The sequence below is a fragment of the Megalobrama amblycephala genome, linkage group LG4 (assembly GCF_018812025.1).
Source record: "Megalobrama amblycephala isolate DHTTF-2021 linkage group LG4, ASM1881202v1, whole genome shotgun sequence".
In the NCBI taxonomy this organism is placed as follows: Eukaryota; Metazoa; Chordata; class Actinopteri; order Cypriniformes; family Xenocyprididae; genus Megalobrama; species Megalobrama amblycephala.
Genome location: NC_063047.1, coordinates 9,611,907 through 9,629,507, shown reverse-complemented (window position 1 = coordinate 9,629,507; position 17,601 = coordinate 9,611,907). Strand labels below are relative to the sequence as shown.

The 17,601-nt window shown below is 38.7% G+C and overlaps 1 protein-coding gene, 1 long non-coding RNA gene and 1 pseudogene across 3 annotated transcripts; all 3 read left to right on the top strand.

Moving 5' to 3' along the window:
* The first annotated feature begins 635 nt into the window (after positions 1–635).
* On the top strand, positions 636–3,018 carry LOC125266039 (annotated as a pseudogene).
* A 4,326-nt stretch (positions 3,019–7,344) lies between these two features.
* LOC125266070 lies at positions 7,345–9,178 on the top strand. Its single transcript, XR_007184421.1, has 3 exons — positions 7,345–7,608; positions 8,587–8,648; positions 8,827–9,178. It is a non-coding gene; the product is annotated as an uncharacterized LOC125266070 (long non-coding RNA).
* A 3,607-nt stretch (positions 9,179–12,785) lies between these two features.
* On the top strand, positions 12,786–15,981 carry LOC125266546 (extensin-1-like). 2 transcript variants are annotated; one of them, XM_048187318.1, is made up of 5 exons: positions 12,786–13,077; positions 13,348–13,479; positions 14,111–14,248; positions 14,499–14,506; positions 14,537–15,981. In XM_048187318.1, exons 1-5 carry the CDS (start codon positions 12,993–12,995, stop codon positions 15,884–15,886), a joined length of 1,713 nt encoding a protein of 570 aa, XP_048043275.1. In that variant the 5' UTR covers positions 12,786–12,992; the 3' UTR covers positions 15,887–15,981. The 2 variants fall into 2 exon arrangements, with proteins under 2 accessions (XP_048043275.1, XP_048043274.1); XM_048187317.1 differs by having other exon boundaries at positions 12,789–13,077; positions 14,499–15,981.
* Positions 15,982–17,601: the final 1,620 nt, after the last annotated feature.

The following is a 17,601-nucleotide window of genomic DNA, read 5'->3' as shown; positions in this document are numbered from 1 at the left end:
CGTGTGTCGCGAAAAAAAAAAAAAGAAACGTGTGTCGCAGGCTATGACGCAAATCTTCGTTGACAGAAATGTTGAAATTTAATATTTATTATACAAATTTTTACAGCATTGGAAAACGTTAAGAATGTTTGTGTCATGTTTGTCCTCCTACAGAAACCATATGAAAACAAAAAATATTTTTCCATTTTCATACATTTTTGAAAAAGCTCCAGGGAGCCACTAGGGGGAGCGCTAAAGAGCCGTGGGTTGCCGACCTCCGGACTAAATGAACATTCACAAACACATCACATTCACAAACTTATTTATTCTGTTTATGAACATTCATGAACGTTCAGTTTAGGTCTTGTTCAGACTCAAAACACTGAATCATAATTTTTTCACAATCGAAACACCACAAATTATGTGAGAAATATTTATCAGGCACACAAGGAGCTAGCCTACATCTTGAGATCATTTAAAGTGTTTATACTTATTTATGTGTGCCTGTGTGTTAAGCTAATAAAGTGATGGTTTTATGTTTAGATTAGTTCATTGTTCAGTGCTGGACCCTTCACAATGACAGGAAGGACACATTCCTCTTCTAATACATCTGTCTGTTTGTCTTTCACCCTCACATACACTAATGTTGCAGGGCCATGTTGGAAGATGAACGTAAGAAGAGAGAGCAGGCTGAAAAAGAGAAAGAGAAGATTGAAAAAGAAAAAGAAGTGCTGATGGAGAGACTCAAAGTGATAGAAGAACAGACGAAAAAGCTCAGCAAGGTGAGATGGAGTGAAATTAGCTGTTTCTAATCTTTCATTTATTCATTAATGGTCAATAATCACTCCTTATTTTGTGTGTGCAGAGCTGGAGGAGCAGACCCGCAGGGCGCTGGAGTTGGATCAGGAGCGTAAACGCGCTCAGGAGGAGGCAGAGCGCCTGGAACGAGAGCGCCGTCTGGCAGAGGAGGCCAAAGCAGCTCTGCTGCAGCAATCTGAGAGTCAAATGAAGAACCAGGAGCATCTGGTCAGTTGCCATGTCAACCAATCTACACATTGCCAGCCACCATGGCAGCACAAATCTAGTCACTATGACAGCCTCACAGCAACACCTATACAACCCTTGTAGTAGGTTACAGTTGTAACCATGGTAACCAAACTACAGTTCTGAAGTTTCCATGAGAACCAAACATCATCCAACCACAAAGAGCAAGACACCCATAATTAAATCTGTTTCCATGCAACTCTGAGAATGTGTGTGTGTGTGTGTGTGTGTATACAGGCCACTGAACTGGCAGAGTTGACCTCCAAGATCTCCCTGCTGGAAGATGCCAAAAAGAAGAAAGAGGAGGAAGCATCAGTGGCAAATGAAGGTAAACATGATTAATTGTCAGCAGGTGCCTTACAGAAGCTTACTGTAGAACAATCCATCCATCCATCCGCGGTGCAGGTGTGTGCCGAAGTGTGTGGATGGTACCCCTAGTCTTAATCAGCGTTGCCAAGCTTGTGGTTTTCCTGTGGAATTGGGCTACTTTCAAGTTGTTGCAGGGGGTTCATTTTTTTCTTCTTCTGCAGGCTGATTTCCATCTCTGCATGTATGATTTTGGCACTCTAACACCCCCAAAACACCCCCCAGATGTAAAATTCAGTGGAGAATTCGGCCGCACAACGGAGAAAATGGCATTGGTCTACTTTGACTGGCCATTGGGCTACTTTAGTTGCACAGACCTGGCAACCCTGGTCTCATTCTTGTGATAAAAGAACATTCTTTAATGGCCGAAAGGCACAAATATCACAATGCTGGTTAATTTTTAAGACATTATGGTGTCAATTTTGTGAGTTAATGTAGTGCTGTGTGTTTTCCAGGCCACTCAGGTGCAGGAGGACCTAGAGAAGACTAAAGAGGAGCTAAAGAACAAAGTCGTGTCATCCCATGTCCAAGAGCCAGTGCATGGCGAAAATGACAACGATGAAGGTGATGAGAGCAGTGCAGAGGCCTCCGCCGAACTCACCTCCGCAGCAGCTTATAAAGACAGGAGTGAGGAGGAGCGCATGACGGAGGCTGAGAAGAACGAACGGGTGCAGAAACACCTGCTGGTGAGAGAACTACTTCACAAACGCACTATTTAAAGTGATAGTTCACACAAGAATAACACTTTTATCATTTACTTATCCTTATGTCATTCCAAACTGGACTGACATTTGTGTTTGCATGGAACACAAAAGGAGTCATCTTGCAGAATGTCTATGCTGCACTTTTTCAATACAGTAAAAATTGGACGGCATACAATGAATGCTTTACCAGAGTAAATTTACTTTCATATGAAAAATAAAAAAATTGAAAAGTCTCCTTTTTTCCACAGGCTCTTACTTCTGAGCTTGCTAATGCTCGTGATGACACCAAGAAGACCCAGAACGACATCATCCACGCAGAGAATGTACGAGCAGGACGCGACAAATACAAGACGCTTCGTCAGATCCGCTCTGGAAACACCAAACAGCGAATTGACGAATTCGAGTGCATGTAAATGTACCACAGTCAGCCAACAGGGGGAGCTACAGCCTGCCTTTTGCATCATGCCTGCAGAGGAACTACAGTACCAACAGTTCACCACTCCAACAGAAAATAAAGCCAAATATAGAATAATGCTGCACAATTCAAAAATCCCTTTAATTCAGGAGTGTTGTTTGGGTTACTGCATTATGATAAGGGAGATTTTTTTTTTTTTTTTTGCTTTGTGTTTTGACCTAGATGTAGCTTTTTATATCGGAAAACATTAACAGTTTGCTGATTAACCAAACTAAAGGGTTTTTATTTCAGTAAAACTGGGATTTCAATAAGAATTGAATTCCATTGTTAGGATAGACTCCAAAAGCACTCCAGAGAGACATGCCAGTGTGCCAAGACTGTAATTCAAATCAGTATGGTTGATATATCAAACTGCACAGTGCCATTGCGATGGTGCAATAGACTAGCTATTGCTATAAAATTGTATCTATGTGCCTTTCTAATAAAACGACTACAGTATAGATTAAAAAACATGCCTAAGATCATGGCTACATGCTCCCCATCAACCACTCTGCCAATATTGGCAGCCCACAAGAGCAAAAATAGTGTGTGTGTGTGTGTGTGTGTGTGTGTGTGTGTGTGTGTGTGTGTGTGTGTGTGTGTGTGTGTGTGTGTGTGTGTGTGTGAGAGAGTGAGATCCCTGTTGATAATTCCTTTAGTTATAGTTTCTCACTGCTGCAGGTTTGTGGCCGCTCCCTGTTTGTGCCTTTTCCTAAAGAGAAAAAGAAGTTATTATTATTATTTTTTATTATTTTCCTTTATTTAACCAGGGGAAGTCATATTGAGACTAAAGTCTCTTTTTCAAATGATCCCTGGCCAAGAAAGGCAGCACTTAAAAATGTATCAGCACCCCATAAGCCATACAACAACACCTAAGGACAAGAGTTAAATACAACAACAAACAAAATATAACACAATATCATAATCAAGACAAGCAGAAAACAAAACAGAACAGCAGCCTATATACAATCACACTTATAGCTGAAAGTTTCTGTGACATATAATTTAAAATCTTTAAGAGATATAATAGTGCCTAGCTTCAACTGTTTTTGCAAAGCATTCCAGGTTGAAGGGGCATTGTAACGGAAGGCAGTTTTACCAAATTCAGATTTTACAGCAGGTATAATAAAAAGAATGCTATTACTTGATCTGAGATTGTATCTATTATTTTCTACCAAAGAAAAAACTGATAAGTAAGAAGGCAACAGTCCTATCACTGCCTTATAAATAAAAATAAGCCAGTGATGCTGTCTACGAATTGAGAGTGGAGGCCAACCTGATAAACTGTACAAAGTACAATGATGTGTAGAATATTCAGCATTAGTAACAAAGCGTAAAGCAGAATGGTAAATAGAATCTAGTGAACATAAAACAGACTTTGCTGCATGCATATACAGAATATCTCCATAGTCTATAACAGATAAAAATGTAGCAGCAACAAGTTCCTTTCTTACTTTTAAATTAAAACAAGCCTTATTTCTATAATAAAAACCCAGTTTAACTCTCAGTTTTTTTACCAGGTTGTCTACATGGGGTTTAAATGTGAGCTTTTCATCTAGTAAAAAACCCAGATAATTATAACATGACACTCTTTCAATTTTCTGATCATATAGAGTGATAATTTGAGGCAACAGAAAATTAAAATATCAAACTGTATTTCTAGTTTAGGTTTTAATCCTATTCTTATTTTAAGCTTTTTTGTTGTTGTTTTGTTTGTTTTTTTAAATAAGAGACTTTTGTTTTTGAGGCATTCAAATTTTTTCGCAGTATTATTTTGAAGAATCCCTTAATAGAATGACACTTAAAAAGCATCTTCTGGGGTTAATCTTTTTCCCTTTATTTCTGAACAGTATTTACCCAGAGTGTACACAGTTTAAAATAGCCCTGCACTTGTAGGTGGTGCCTTAGTTGTTGTTGTAGTCTATATTCATTTTATTTTTATTCATGTGGCAATATGCTGCACTGAAGCAATATGACATGTCCCCAGCTGCTTTTCTTCATTCTGATCTTACTAAATTGTTTTGATATACAAGAACACCGGTCTCCTGATAAATATGAAGTTTGTTTTTATCATATACAATGCTCTTGTAACCTCGGTGATTTCTCGCCACCCTTAGGATACAGGTTTTTTTTTTTTTTTTGTCAACCAATCACAGAAAAGATTGCTGCTTAAAATGTTTCCATTGCAACTGTCAATAAAATATTAAAAACTTCACTAATGCATTGGCTAGTGGTGTTCTTGCAGCATTATTCCTTTGAGATACCTGCTTTGTGATGGCCTGCGCACATTATTATAGACAGAGAGGAATATTTCTCGATAAATGGTGATGATATATTCAGAAAGAACATCTGGGCTCCATGTGAGATTAATCCCCAAACCAGCATGTCCTTGCTCACAGTGACTTAAACAGGTTGTTTAGAGACATCACTGTGCTACTACTTTCTGGATATCTGCTAATATACACAATATACAAAAAAAAGTCACTGTTTGGATTTTAATAGGCAAATACTTAATCTATGAACGATACATCAGTATGGCTGCATAGTGACCTGAAGGACTGTTATAATATCATCCACAAATTTTTAATATCCTGATTCCCGACCAGATATTTGGTCTTATTGTAAAGAATTTTTTTTTTTTTCAAGAAAAAGTGATGATGATGATACTTAATGCTTGCTGAATCCCAGTTAAACATGTCTGCCATGAGGATGTTGCAACAACGCAGCATAGCACTGTTAAAAATGTTAGAGTCAGTTCTGTATTCTGTATTCGAGAATACAGTAAAATTCTGTAAATTAAATTACAGAAACACTACTGTAAAAATTACAGTAACTGGCTTTCAACCCTGCTGCCAGTGTTTTACTGTAAAATTTACAGCAATTTATATATTTTGTATACTGCATTTTTACAAAAAATATATATTGTATACTGCATTTAACATACTTCTTTAAATAGCAAATACACACATTCAAGTAGTTTAGTCAAGTAGAATATGTAAAATGCAGTATACAATATATTTTCCCTATTGCTCACTTAATGACTATTAACTGCATAAGCTTTAAACAAATTTTAATGGCATAAAGTGTTGTATAATGCATAACTTAATTCACCCAGAACAATTCTGCTCCAGATGATGTTCCATCCAAGGATTCAAAGAGAGGCTAGATATATTGAAAGGAACAAAGAGGACAATACATTAGATATATTACAAAACATAATACTTTCAGAGACTGATAGAGGAATGACAGATACAGTCAGTGACAGATAGAGGGATGATAGATACAGTCAGATACAGATATAGAATAATAAAAGTATATAATAAAAGGAAAAATAGATCTTGGTGTGTGTGTGTATTTCTTACATTTCAGAAATTCCACTGAAAATCCATCACTTTGCACAGAAGAGTGGCTGAACGCAACCGTTTCTTCGGAACTGTCTGGCCTGTTGTTTTAGATCGCACTTTTCATTTCGTCTTTGTTCCTCTCTCCAGATAAATACCTACAAAGTGCCTAAAGGGTCAGGAATTCAGATTGGTTTTAGCTTTTGAGGCATGTAATCATATTTTTGAAATTATACCATGTGGTAGAGCAGTATTAGCCTACAACTCCAGTCCTGAATACTTACCTCCCAAAAAGTTTTAGATGTCCCACTAATCAAAACACCTTATTTAACTAATTTGTTTGCCAGCGTCAAATAGAGAGACGTCTAAAACATTCACCCTAAAAAATAAATGTCTAATCTAGTTGAGAAACAACTAGTTAGTTGTAGTTGTGTTAAAGGCCTCAAAAGATATAAAATGAATCTAAAAGACAAGTAAGTTACAGGATGATCAGTTTGTTCATTTCTGTAAAAAGCACATTTCATTTCAAGTTAAAAATGATTTGATTTTGGTAACTTAATGGTAATAAATTAACTATACAAGGTAAACTTATATCAAACAGAGATGTTAAAGTAAGGTGACCAGATTTCTGAAATGGAAGCCGGGGACATTTCCTATGTAAGTGGTCAAAATACCACCAAAATCTCATGTGTTATTATCTATTAATTAAAAAACGGGGACATTTTTTATTTTTATTTATTTATTTTTTTTAATTGCTGTGGGTTTCAGATTTTACATTAATAAATATTATGATTTAATTTTATTATTAGGATTTTTGGTCTGGTTTTAATACAATTCACCAAAATAACTAGCCAGTAGGCCTAACTACAAAAAACTAACTAACGATTGCACTATTTTGAAAAATCTCATTACAAAATATAATGTGAGATAAATAACACAAATAATATTTGCAACATTTATTATTGAATTGAATATTTTAATTTTCACGAGCTGTTTATACTGTACAAAATTACAACTTTTGTCCAATGACATTTTAATTTTCTGTTAACAGCTTTACTGACATGAAAGGAGCTTTGTTGTAGTATTCTTGAGTAAAGTTCATAAAATGTAGGCTACATTATTCCCACTGGAATTTGTAAAATGTTCTGTCCTCTAGGGCATTCACCCCCAGAAGAAAATTTTGTACATTTTAAGGTTAAATGCATCAATCTGGTGCACTCTGGAAGCTCAAAATTAAGAGCTTCAACCCATGTACAGTGTGCAAAACTGAACAAAGAAACAAAATTGACTTGTACCTAGACATTAAAGAGGGTTCAAACACCTTTTTAGTTGTGATATAAAGTCTACATCGTTTTAGGTGTTTTAGGATGCCAAACAATTATTACAATAAAATAATAATATAATAATGTTTTAGGCCTACACTGTTAAATGTCGCTGTAGATTTTGCACAGTACTGTAAAAACCTACAGTACAGTACCATATTTCTATATTACAGTAAAATACTGTAATTTATATTGCATTCTGGGTAATTTTGATTGAGCAGGAATATTTTACAGTACATTTTAGTGTTGCTGTAACCCTGCTGTAACCTGGCTGTAATATACCAGGCAATAATACAGGATTGCTGTAAATAACGCGCCACCTGACGTCACATCACACAGACAGAAGAACACGGCCGCTGGTGACTGGAGAAGCAGAACGGTGTATTTCTGGAAGTTTGGTAAGTTAATTTTACTATTAGGTTTTTACAAAGTGTATCGTTTTTATTCTGGAATGAAACTGCACATTTAGCCAGCGAATGTTGCTAGCTGTAGTCGAAAACACCGTTATTAGATGTGTATGCGCTGTTTTGCCCTGCTGCTCTCCTGACATTTTAAAATCTAACTCAGTGAATTAGCTTCGGGTTTATTTCTACCAAACTCGATGTCGATGATTGTTGGAACCGTGGAAAGACGAACCGAAACGGGTTTGGTGAGTTTTAATTTGTTTCTGTCGAGTTTGAACGAAGTTTGTTTTACTAATGCGCGCGAGGTTGGAATCTGCTGGGAGATCGATACGGCCGTTTCTGTTTAAACAAAAAGGATCTTGCGATTAAAAAAAAAAGTATATTCCTGTGGGGATCCTTTCCATAATGTTGTCCGATTCGAGCCTGTCAGTGAGAAAAACAAGCACTTTTATAGTCGTACACTGACGGTGCACACAAGCTCAAACGTATTATATTTGCCGTCCACTGACGGCTGCAGCGGCCGCGGTCTTCAGTTAGTGCTTAGGCACAAAAACATGGAAAAAGACGGCCCAGATCGAAAATACTTAAGTTTCACTTGAAACGTACTGTAAATGGGTGGTTTGGGGTCAGAGAGATTGGCTATTGTTAACTTGGCCAGATTATTACTGCATCTGTTTGGGCAGTTGTTCTGTAGCATAGTGACTGTAATGACAATAAACGATTATGATTATTAAAAAAATATGAATTGGGGTATAAATTACCTTTATCACCGTTTATAATTATCTATTAGACAACAAAGCAAGTATAATGCATGCCATGGCAATATATTCAGCAAGGTCAAGGATAATATTTTACTAACCTAGATGTATTATTGAAGTAGGCCTATATGAATGCATGTGGCAACAGTGTATGTGTTAGCCTATCCCCAACAAGCAACATCAATGAATAAACATTTATTTTGATTTCTTCCAGCAGTGTGGTCCACTTGTCTTTGCATCCTGGAAAGTGCATTGCTTTCACAAGGAAGCGTATTTGTAAGTATTAGCCATAATAATACAACCTTTTACACTTTAAAAATAAGTTGCATTTTGTTTTGCTACAGAATTTTCATTTGACATTTCTATCTTACACTGTCTGTTCATCTTTATTGGTGCTGTGGATAACAGTTTTTGTAATACGTGTATTTGTGTGTGTGCCTTGACTTTGTTACAGTTTTGGCATTGAAGGAAAGAAATGTACTGCCCGACAGGGAGTGAGCAGAAGACCAGGACGGTGGTGCAGAGTGATGGCCATCAACCCACATGTCAACAGCTTCGTTCGGTCCTTTGTGTTTAAATGGAAGACTTCACACTGAGGGACTGTGGCCTGTTTGCAACCATCCACGTGCCCTTCAGTTAGGGTTGAATCTTGTGGGACACTTGTTGTTTTTGCTCACTTTTTAAGATAAATCAAATTTCTGATGCACTGTACCAAGACCGTTGCTGATGGGGCGAAAGATGGTGACAATTCTGAAATGTTTTGAAATGTTTAAATATATTGATTGAATAAAAATTCATTTTTTAAATTTACTCTGGTTTGCCTTTTGATTTGTAATGTTATTCTGTAGTATAGTACTATTGTAATATTACTAACTATAGTATGTATATACTATTCTAACCTATGTATTATATAATTTATTAAAATATATTTTATCATTATTAGCAATGATTATAAGTAATATTTATCAGTGACATAACTATATAATACAATATAGTAAAATACAGTAAAAATTGATCAAATTACAAAATACTGTAAAAATACAGTAAAATACTGTTATGTAGTTATACAGTACTGTTCTTTGTACTGTAAAATTGCATTACAGTACATTGCTGTAAAGCGAAATACAGTACATTGCTGGCAACCCTGCTGCCAGTACTGTACTGTAAAAATACAGGGAAATTGTTAACAGTGTACCTATATAATTATTCATATGACAATAATATCCATATAGGCTATTGTAACAAATGCACTTTTTTTTTTTTTTTGGTTAGGCTACTTTACACAACGTATAGGGAAATTAAAATACTATTTTTAGCCAATTTCTAAGATAAATCCTTGAGCTTTAATTTTGATCACCATGTCACCAGCTGATCGTGTGAGCAAAGTGCGCACTTCTCTTTAAAACACGCAGCACATACTGTATATATACCATATATATATATATGGGGACTGTCCCCGGAAAACGGGGACGTCTGGTCACCCTATGTTAAAGTGTTTGCATTACCTTAAGTTAGCAAATGTCCACAAATACATCACATTGGTTACGTTAACAGCATGAAGTAGCACCATTTTGCGTGACACATCCTCCGTGAGCGACCTGATCGCGTCGCGAGGCTTTTTCCTTTCGGCCCGTGTTAACAGATGACTGTCTGCATGTTCAAATGTGATTTACGCCATAAAATAATCAAGACCAGATGTGCTGATGAACACGAAGTTTTCGTGAATTCCAACTGTTTCTAATTATTAATTTTCGGCCCATAGCCGCTATGCTAAAGCGCCGGGGAATGTGTGAGATCCTACCGCGACCGCGCTGAGGAAAACCCCGCGCAAGTCTGCTTCGCGCCCCGCGGACGGAGGATGCGTCAATCCGGGGTTACCAGTATGAATCGCGAATGTAGATACATACATATTTACCAAAGACTGAGGGGGAAATTAAATAATAAGTCACTTACCACAGTTGTAAACCACTCCTCTTGCTGCAACCCGAATCTCGACCGTTGAAGATCCCATAATGCCTCTGTATATTTGAAATTTACAGCAATATTCTTTAAATTTGATTCAAACCGCCACGCTCTCGGAATTCATTGCAATTTACAGCAATATGCTGTATTATTAAAATACAGCCATCGGCTGTAAAATATTGCTGTAATTTTTACAGCAATTGATTACAGTGTACGTCATCGAGGCAGTCTCATTTAAGAAAAGTAACCGTTAGATTGCAAAGTAAGAAAAAAATTACAGTATTTTACACCTCACAAGGAATAACAGTAAATTTGATTATGGTTGCTTTTCTTAAATAAGACACCCATACAGCCTTAAAATGCGAGCTCCGGAGGATGCAGCCTCCGAAATGAGATGCAGTTAGTAGCCTATGTGAATAAAGGCCTAAATGGACTCTTTGCACAATTGCTTCCGCATTTAATCTCAGTTGTTCTGCGGCTTGCAACCTTGCAATTTATTGTGTCTGCAAAGATGTATTTTGATTTTTTTTTTTTTTACTTAAACAGATGTCGATTTATAGCAAATATTATTTATGTGCTCAAGTGTGTAGGCTATTTAATTAAATTCCATTCACATTTACTTGTATGCTTTTCACAATAGCCTACATATCGTTTCAAAGCAGCTTTAAAGAAAATTACAATTTAAATTACAATTTAGAGTGATCTGTTATCAAAGGTGAGTGTCCAAGTTATGTATTTGTTAATAGCAGAAATGAAGGCTATTAATTAAAACAATGTGTTAAAATGTGTTTTTGAAGTCCTCATGTTATATTGCACAGATTTACAGCACAGTTTTGCAGCTATGTGTTAATATTTGAAACTATATCCTGTAGCCTACATACACAAATTTTACGCGTCAGTTATTCTTTTCTTATCTCCCCAGCGTATTTTTTAACAAGAGCACGGCCATTTAAAACTTGAATGTGAAAGTCACTGTCAGCACATCAGTCTTTACAAGAAAACTAAATTTTAAACCAGAATAAAGTAGCTCATATATTTAAACAAATCAGGTTAAATATTTTAAGAGGGTTACCAATGGGTGTACCTATTTAGGATTAGGAGTTGGTTAGGAGGACGATATATCAATTAAATTTATAGTTAAACAATTAAATCATTATTGAAAAATAATAAAATAAATACAATGAATAGTAAGTTCTATAAAATAGTATAAACTGCTATACATACATAAATAGCCTACTGTGCTGGGTTAATTCAACCTGACCACCTGTTGCCACTGAAGGGCGCTCCAGGCTGCATGTTGTACGAACACAGAAAGTAATAAACGAAGAACAAGTTGTTTTCCCCATTCTCCTGTTTTGTCTGTTCCTGAAATAAAGTAGATATAATCACCGTTATACTAGCATATTGATGCAGACATAACTTACCAAAAAACAAACAAACAAAAAAAAGACACAGAGGTCTAAAAATGCGGTCCTGAAACTTGTTTTCTCAGATAAGTGTTCTTAAGAGACCAATGAGAACATTTCAGTATCAAACTCTCACAATTATGTAGCCTCATAATTATCTCACAATGTTGAGAATTTGATGCATCATTTATTGCTTATATTTTTGGCTTGCCATCATTTGTGTCAGTTATTTACAGTATGCACTGTAAACGTTCATCGGTGAGACAAATCAGTTTTATACATCAAAATCAGCACTACACTAAACCAGGTGTTTTTATGATTAATGATTCTGTGAATTGAGTTTAATGAGTGTGATGAATTTAAATATTTTTCTAATAAATATCTCTACTGTTTCTCTACATTCACGTTAACTCATTGTCATTTCCATCACCACACACATTTTTAAAAAAATATTAAAAAAGTTCTCATCACACATTAAAACCACAATCCACAATTTATGAGATCATGCTCTACTTAATATAAAAATGAAAGTTATTTATTTTCTAATAAGCTCTTACCCAAACCAATATTTCAGAGTGTGACAGGTGTACAGTTCAGCATTTGGTCCTTAGGGCTGTTGATTTATCTCATTGACAAATGTATAATTAATGTAAAGTTCATTGATTATATATAAAATTCAATGCCTGCACAAGTGAGGAATGATTAAAAAATAAATAAATTTAAAAAAAGGTCAAATTCACTCAGCATTCCATGATCTAATTCACTATCTCAATTACAATTAAGTACAAATTACCGTTTTTAGTTGTGCTGTAGGCAGTTCAGTAGTACATTATAGTCAGACTCATTTTTATGCTGAAATAATGAAGATTTCTGTGCCACCCCAGACTGGTTGCTGGCCCTTGCCTGGCCACCCAAAAAATCCTGGCTCTGCCACTGCATACGGCGTGAACTCAGCACTCCGCTCCTCCAACCCTAATCAAACTCACCTGAACAAGCCAATCAAGGTCTTCAATATTAGGCTAATAGAAGCTATACAGGCAGGTGAGTTTCATCAGGGTTGGAGTTACCCAGACCTCCTTGGATATTTAAAAACGCGTTTTCAAAAACTCTTTTTACAGCGATTTATGTTGCGGGATTCAGCAGCACGTGTTTTCATTGCAGTTTTGTGTGCCTCGCTGTCTGCTCCTCCTGACTTACTAATTTCAGTGCTTCTTCCAGCAGAGTTTACTGTGTGAGACTGCAGGTCGAGAGGATGACAGCTCGAGCGTATTGCTCGTTGGGTGCTGTTTTATTGTGTCTGTCTGCATGTTGGAGCACAGCGGACACTGCATTCGCAGGTGAGATGTTTAGCTTCATTGCACAGCCCGAAAAAAAAGTGCCTTACAAAATGACTTCCCTTTTTTTCAACACGTGCAATTCATTTTGTTACAATAGTAACTTATCAACAACATAGGCCTACGTACTGTCCATGTGTTCTGTCAGCGTTCTGCTTCTATTACACACCTTACCAGTAGTGGGGTGGGTTGTAACCGCATTCTTTGTCAATAACAAACCATTAAAGCACTCACTGGTCTCCCCTAACGATCCTCTTGAATCCTCTTCTGTAGTGGCCGGTCAATGTCCGGCGAAGCTGATGGTTGTACCATCCCTTAAAGGATGTACTTCTGATAGAGATTGCTCTGGAGGACACAAATGCTGCCGATTTGACTGTGGACCTGTGTGCGTGCCACCTGTTTTCAGTGAGTTTCAATTAATGATGGATTCTAGAGGTCTTCCAAAAGTAACTCTGGAAAAAAGTGCTCACACAGAGATTGCTAGTAAGTTTCATGAATAATTGCAAGGAAACCGATGCACTGAACTAAACACGAGTTCCTGAGTATCGGTTAATTTGAGGCACTCCTTTTCATGTGCAACAAAGGTGATCGCGCCGGCGCCTCCATGTCATGATTTTGTCTACTATATTTGCTGCTTTATATTGGTTGATGAAACGTGGATAAAAATTAAAGTACAATTTATACATAACGAAATTAAGAGGCTTTCTACAAAACTTAAATGAAATGGTCAAAATCATATCTGACAATGTCTCCTGACATATTGCGCATCTTAGCTCTATGATCCCATCTTACTCATGAAGTTTTCTTTCCTCTATATATAATATTTTATTATTATTTTATTATTACTTTTTATTATTTATTTATTTTTTTTAAATAAAGGGAGAGAACGTAAGATTTCTGGTCTGACAAAGACGGACTCAAGTACTGATGGGACGGTTGAAGAGAATGAGATTGCTTTTTATTAGTCTTGTGTAGGCTACATTGTGACAGATTCTGTGTTCAGTGACCATGTTTTTGTAATGTGTCTGTATAACAGCAAAGCCAGGAGAGTGTCCAAGTAAAAACTCTGGAGCAGTAAAGTGTGGCGAGTTGTGTGCTTATGACAGTGACTGTCCGAACAATGAGAAATGCTGCAGTAGTGGATGTGGACGTCAGTGTATGGCTCCATGTACAGGTAGGCCTATATGTATTTGTTATATAGTGTTTGGCTCTGCTTTCTGTTTTTTGTCTTTGGACCTGAATTCAGCCCATAGCACTGTTTCAAGCACAGGATGGCTTTACAAAATTAATAAATATTTAATTATAGCCTACAATTCACACTGTAAGCAAGACTTGCTAATCATGCTTTGCAAGTTTTATGCTCTATATCCGATTCTGAATGCTGCTAAGTGAACTGATTAAAGCTGACATCTGTATCCTTCCAGGGATGCCTGCCGCCGAACCGCCCAAGCCTCCGGTGAAGCCCGCCGAACCGCCCAAGCCTCCGGTGAAGCCCGCCGAACCGCCCAAGCCTCCGGTGAAGCCCGCCGAACCGCCCAAGCCCGCCGAACCGCCCAAGCCTCCGGTGAAGCCCGCCGAACCACCCAAGCCCGCCGAACCGCCCAAGCCTCCGGTGAAGCCCGCCGAACCACCCAAGCCCGCCGAACCGCCCAAGCCTCCGGTGAAGCCCGCCGAACCACCCAAGCCCGCCGAACCGCCCAAGCCTCCGGTGAAGCCCGCCGAACCGCCCAAGCCTCCAGTGAAGCCCGCCGAACCGCCCAAGCCTCCAGTGAAGCCCGCCGAACCACCCAAGCCCGCCGAACCGCCCAAGCCTCCGGTGAAGCCCGCCGAACCGCCCAAGCCCGCCGAACCGCCCAAGCCTCCGGTGAAGCCCGCCGAACCGCCCAAGCCTCCGGTGAAGCCCGCCGAACCACCCAAGCCCGCCGAACCGCCCAAGCCTCCGGTGAAGCCCGCCGAACCACCCAAGCCCGCCGAACCGCCCAAGCCTCCGGTGAAGCCCGCCGAACCGCCCAAGCCCGCCGAACCGCCCAAGCCCGCCGAACCGCCCAAGCCTCCGGTGAAGCCCGCCGAACCGCCCAAGCCTCCGGTGAAGCCCGCCGAACCACCCAAGCCCGCCGAACCGCCCAAGCCTCCGGTGAAGCCCGCCGAACCGCCCAAGCCCGCCGAACCGCCCAAGCCCGCCGAACCGCCCAAGCCTCCGGTGAAGCCCGCCGAACCGCCCAAGCCTCCGGTGAAGCCCGCCGAACCACCCAAGCCCGCCGAACCGCCCAAGCCTCCGGTGAAGCCCGCCGAACCGCCCAAGCCTCCAGTGAAGCCCGCCGAACCGCCCAAGCCTCCAGTGAAGCCTGCCGCCGAACTGCCCGAGGAACAGCCCGAGCCTGCCGCCGAACTGCCCGAGGAACAGCCCGAGCCTGCCGCCGAACAGCCCGAGGAACAGCCCGAGGAACAGCCCGAGCCTGCCGCCGAATCGCCCGAGCCTGCCGCCGAATCGCCCGAGCCTGCCGCCGAACCGCCCGAGCCTCCAGTGTATGCTGAAAACTGTCAAACTTGCGGCCGCGGTGATGATGGCGATGGCGGCCACGGCCGCGATGGCGGGGACGTTGGCGGCCGCGGGCACGGGCACGGCCGCGGGCGCGGCCACGATGGCGGGGACGTTGGCGGCCGCGGGCACGGGCACGGCCGCGGGCACGATGGCGGGGATGATGGCGGCCGTGGGCACGATGGCGGGCACGGCCACGGGCACGATGGTGATCACAAGTCACGTGACCGTGGCAGCTGTGGTCAAGGAGGTCAATGCAGTGGCTGTCAGTAGTGGTATCTTTGGTATTAGATTTCTTTTAAAGATAAACTTGGTGCTTGATTCATGTTTTCCGTGTTTATCACCAAATAAATCTTATGTTTACTGAATTGTCTTTCTGCTTTTTTTTTATTTATTTTTATTTATATATATATATATATATATATATATATATATATATATATATATATATATATATATATATATAATATATATATTATAAATATTTGAACAATTAAACCTTCTTGAGCCATCAATGTGGCAATATTTAATTATTAAAAATTCCAAACACAGAAGCGCTCATCCCCACAGTCATGTAGAGGGAAAGTGCTTTATTTTGAGCTCACAAATTGGTTTTAAACCATCTCAAATACAATAATGTATGCGTAACTATCAAATATATGAGTGTAGTTGTCCCCTGGTGTTGTCGCTTACCTTTAACAAATCTCTTATTTTGAAAAATAATCGCACTGATAACATCACTTGACTTCCTCCTTCGTATTTCCTGAAGATCAATAAAGGCCAATGGAAAGTCCACTATCTCTTTTCAGTTATCAGAATTTTTTATTTATTTTTTATTAGAAAATCCTATTCATATGAAGCTTTTAGTTGAAGTCACTGGTGTGACCTACTTTATTTTTAGGGAATTTTAAAAAACTAGATTATAAATGGATTAAATTACTTTAGTGAATATATCATGATTGACAACATGTGGTTTGATACCTTGCAGCAATTGTTCATTTCCATCACCACACACATTTTTAAAAAATATTTAAAAAGTTCTCATCACACATTAAAAATGTATCCACAATTTATGAGATCATGCTCTACTTAATATAAAAATGAAAGTTATTTTCTAATAAGCTCTTACCCAAACCAATATTAAATTTCAGAGTGTGACAGGTGTGCAGTTCAGCATTTGGTCCTTAGGGCAGTTGATTTCTCATTGACAAATGTATAATTAATGTAAAGTTCATTGATTATACCAGGGGTACTCAAGTTCAGAGGCCAAGAGGGCCGCATTTTAACAAAATGAAATGCGAAGGGCCGCAAATTATAACTTGGATCGTAAGACTTTTTTTTAGACCTACTTAAGACAATATTTGTAGTTTTACTGTTTATTTACTAAAAGTGCAGTTTATTATCTAGCTAAGTCTTAATAGTATGGTGTCGTTCTTAAAGTGTCACTGAACATGATAAATGGCATTTAAAAAAAGGATTAATAGCTTGTCTTGTATTCTTAATGTACAAATGCATAAAGAAAAACAAGAACTGATGAAAAGAAATCCTTATTCATTTGAAATGTCTGCATTGTTTTCACAAGAAATTTAAGGTCTGGCTGTTGTTCACTAGCTGATAAGAGTTTGTCCGTAAGACGAAAACATTGCACTTCTTTATAGTCTTTTTATACTCCATTGCACCTTTTTAACACTTTTTATACCACCTATTTATACTCAGAGAATAATTGTTTTATTATTTGTATTATTACCTAGTCTACCTTTTAATTTGGTCAGAATCCAAAAATCTTTTTTTTTTTTCTTCTTTTTTTTTTATGTTCAATCACAATCTCATGAATTATCTAACTATAACCAACGTTGTAAACATGATAAATAAGATTCTCCGTGAGCTCAATGATGTGACGACAGATCTGTAATGGGAGCGCTCTCTGCTTGCTTTCTGTTTATAACACATTGACATAAAGAATAAAAGGTTTGTTTTTCATGCTGCTC

What these genes read in the sequence shown, in the direction of transcription:
- LOC125266546 (XM_048187317.1), top strand. Translation starts at nt 12,993, where the DNA reads ATGACAGCTCGAGCGTATTGCTCGTTGGGTGCTGTTTTATTGTGTCTG. An exon ending in GTGCGTGCCACCTGTTTTCA is followed by an intron (nt 13,480 to 14,110) that starts GTGAGTTTCAAT and finishes TCTGTATAACAG; the next exon opens with CAAAGCCAGGAGAGTGTCCA. An exon ending in GTGTATGGCTCCATGTACAG is followed by an intron (nt 14,249 to 14,498) that starts GTAGGCCTATAT and finishes GTATCCTTCCAG; the next exon opens with GGATGCCTGCCGCCGAACCG.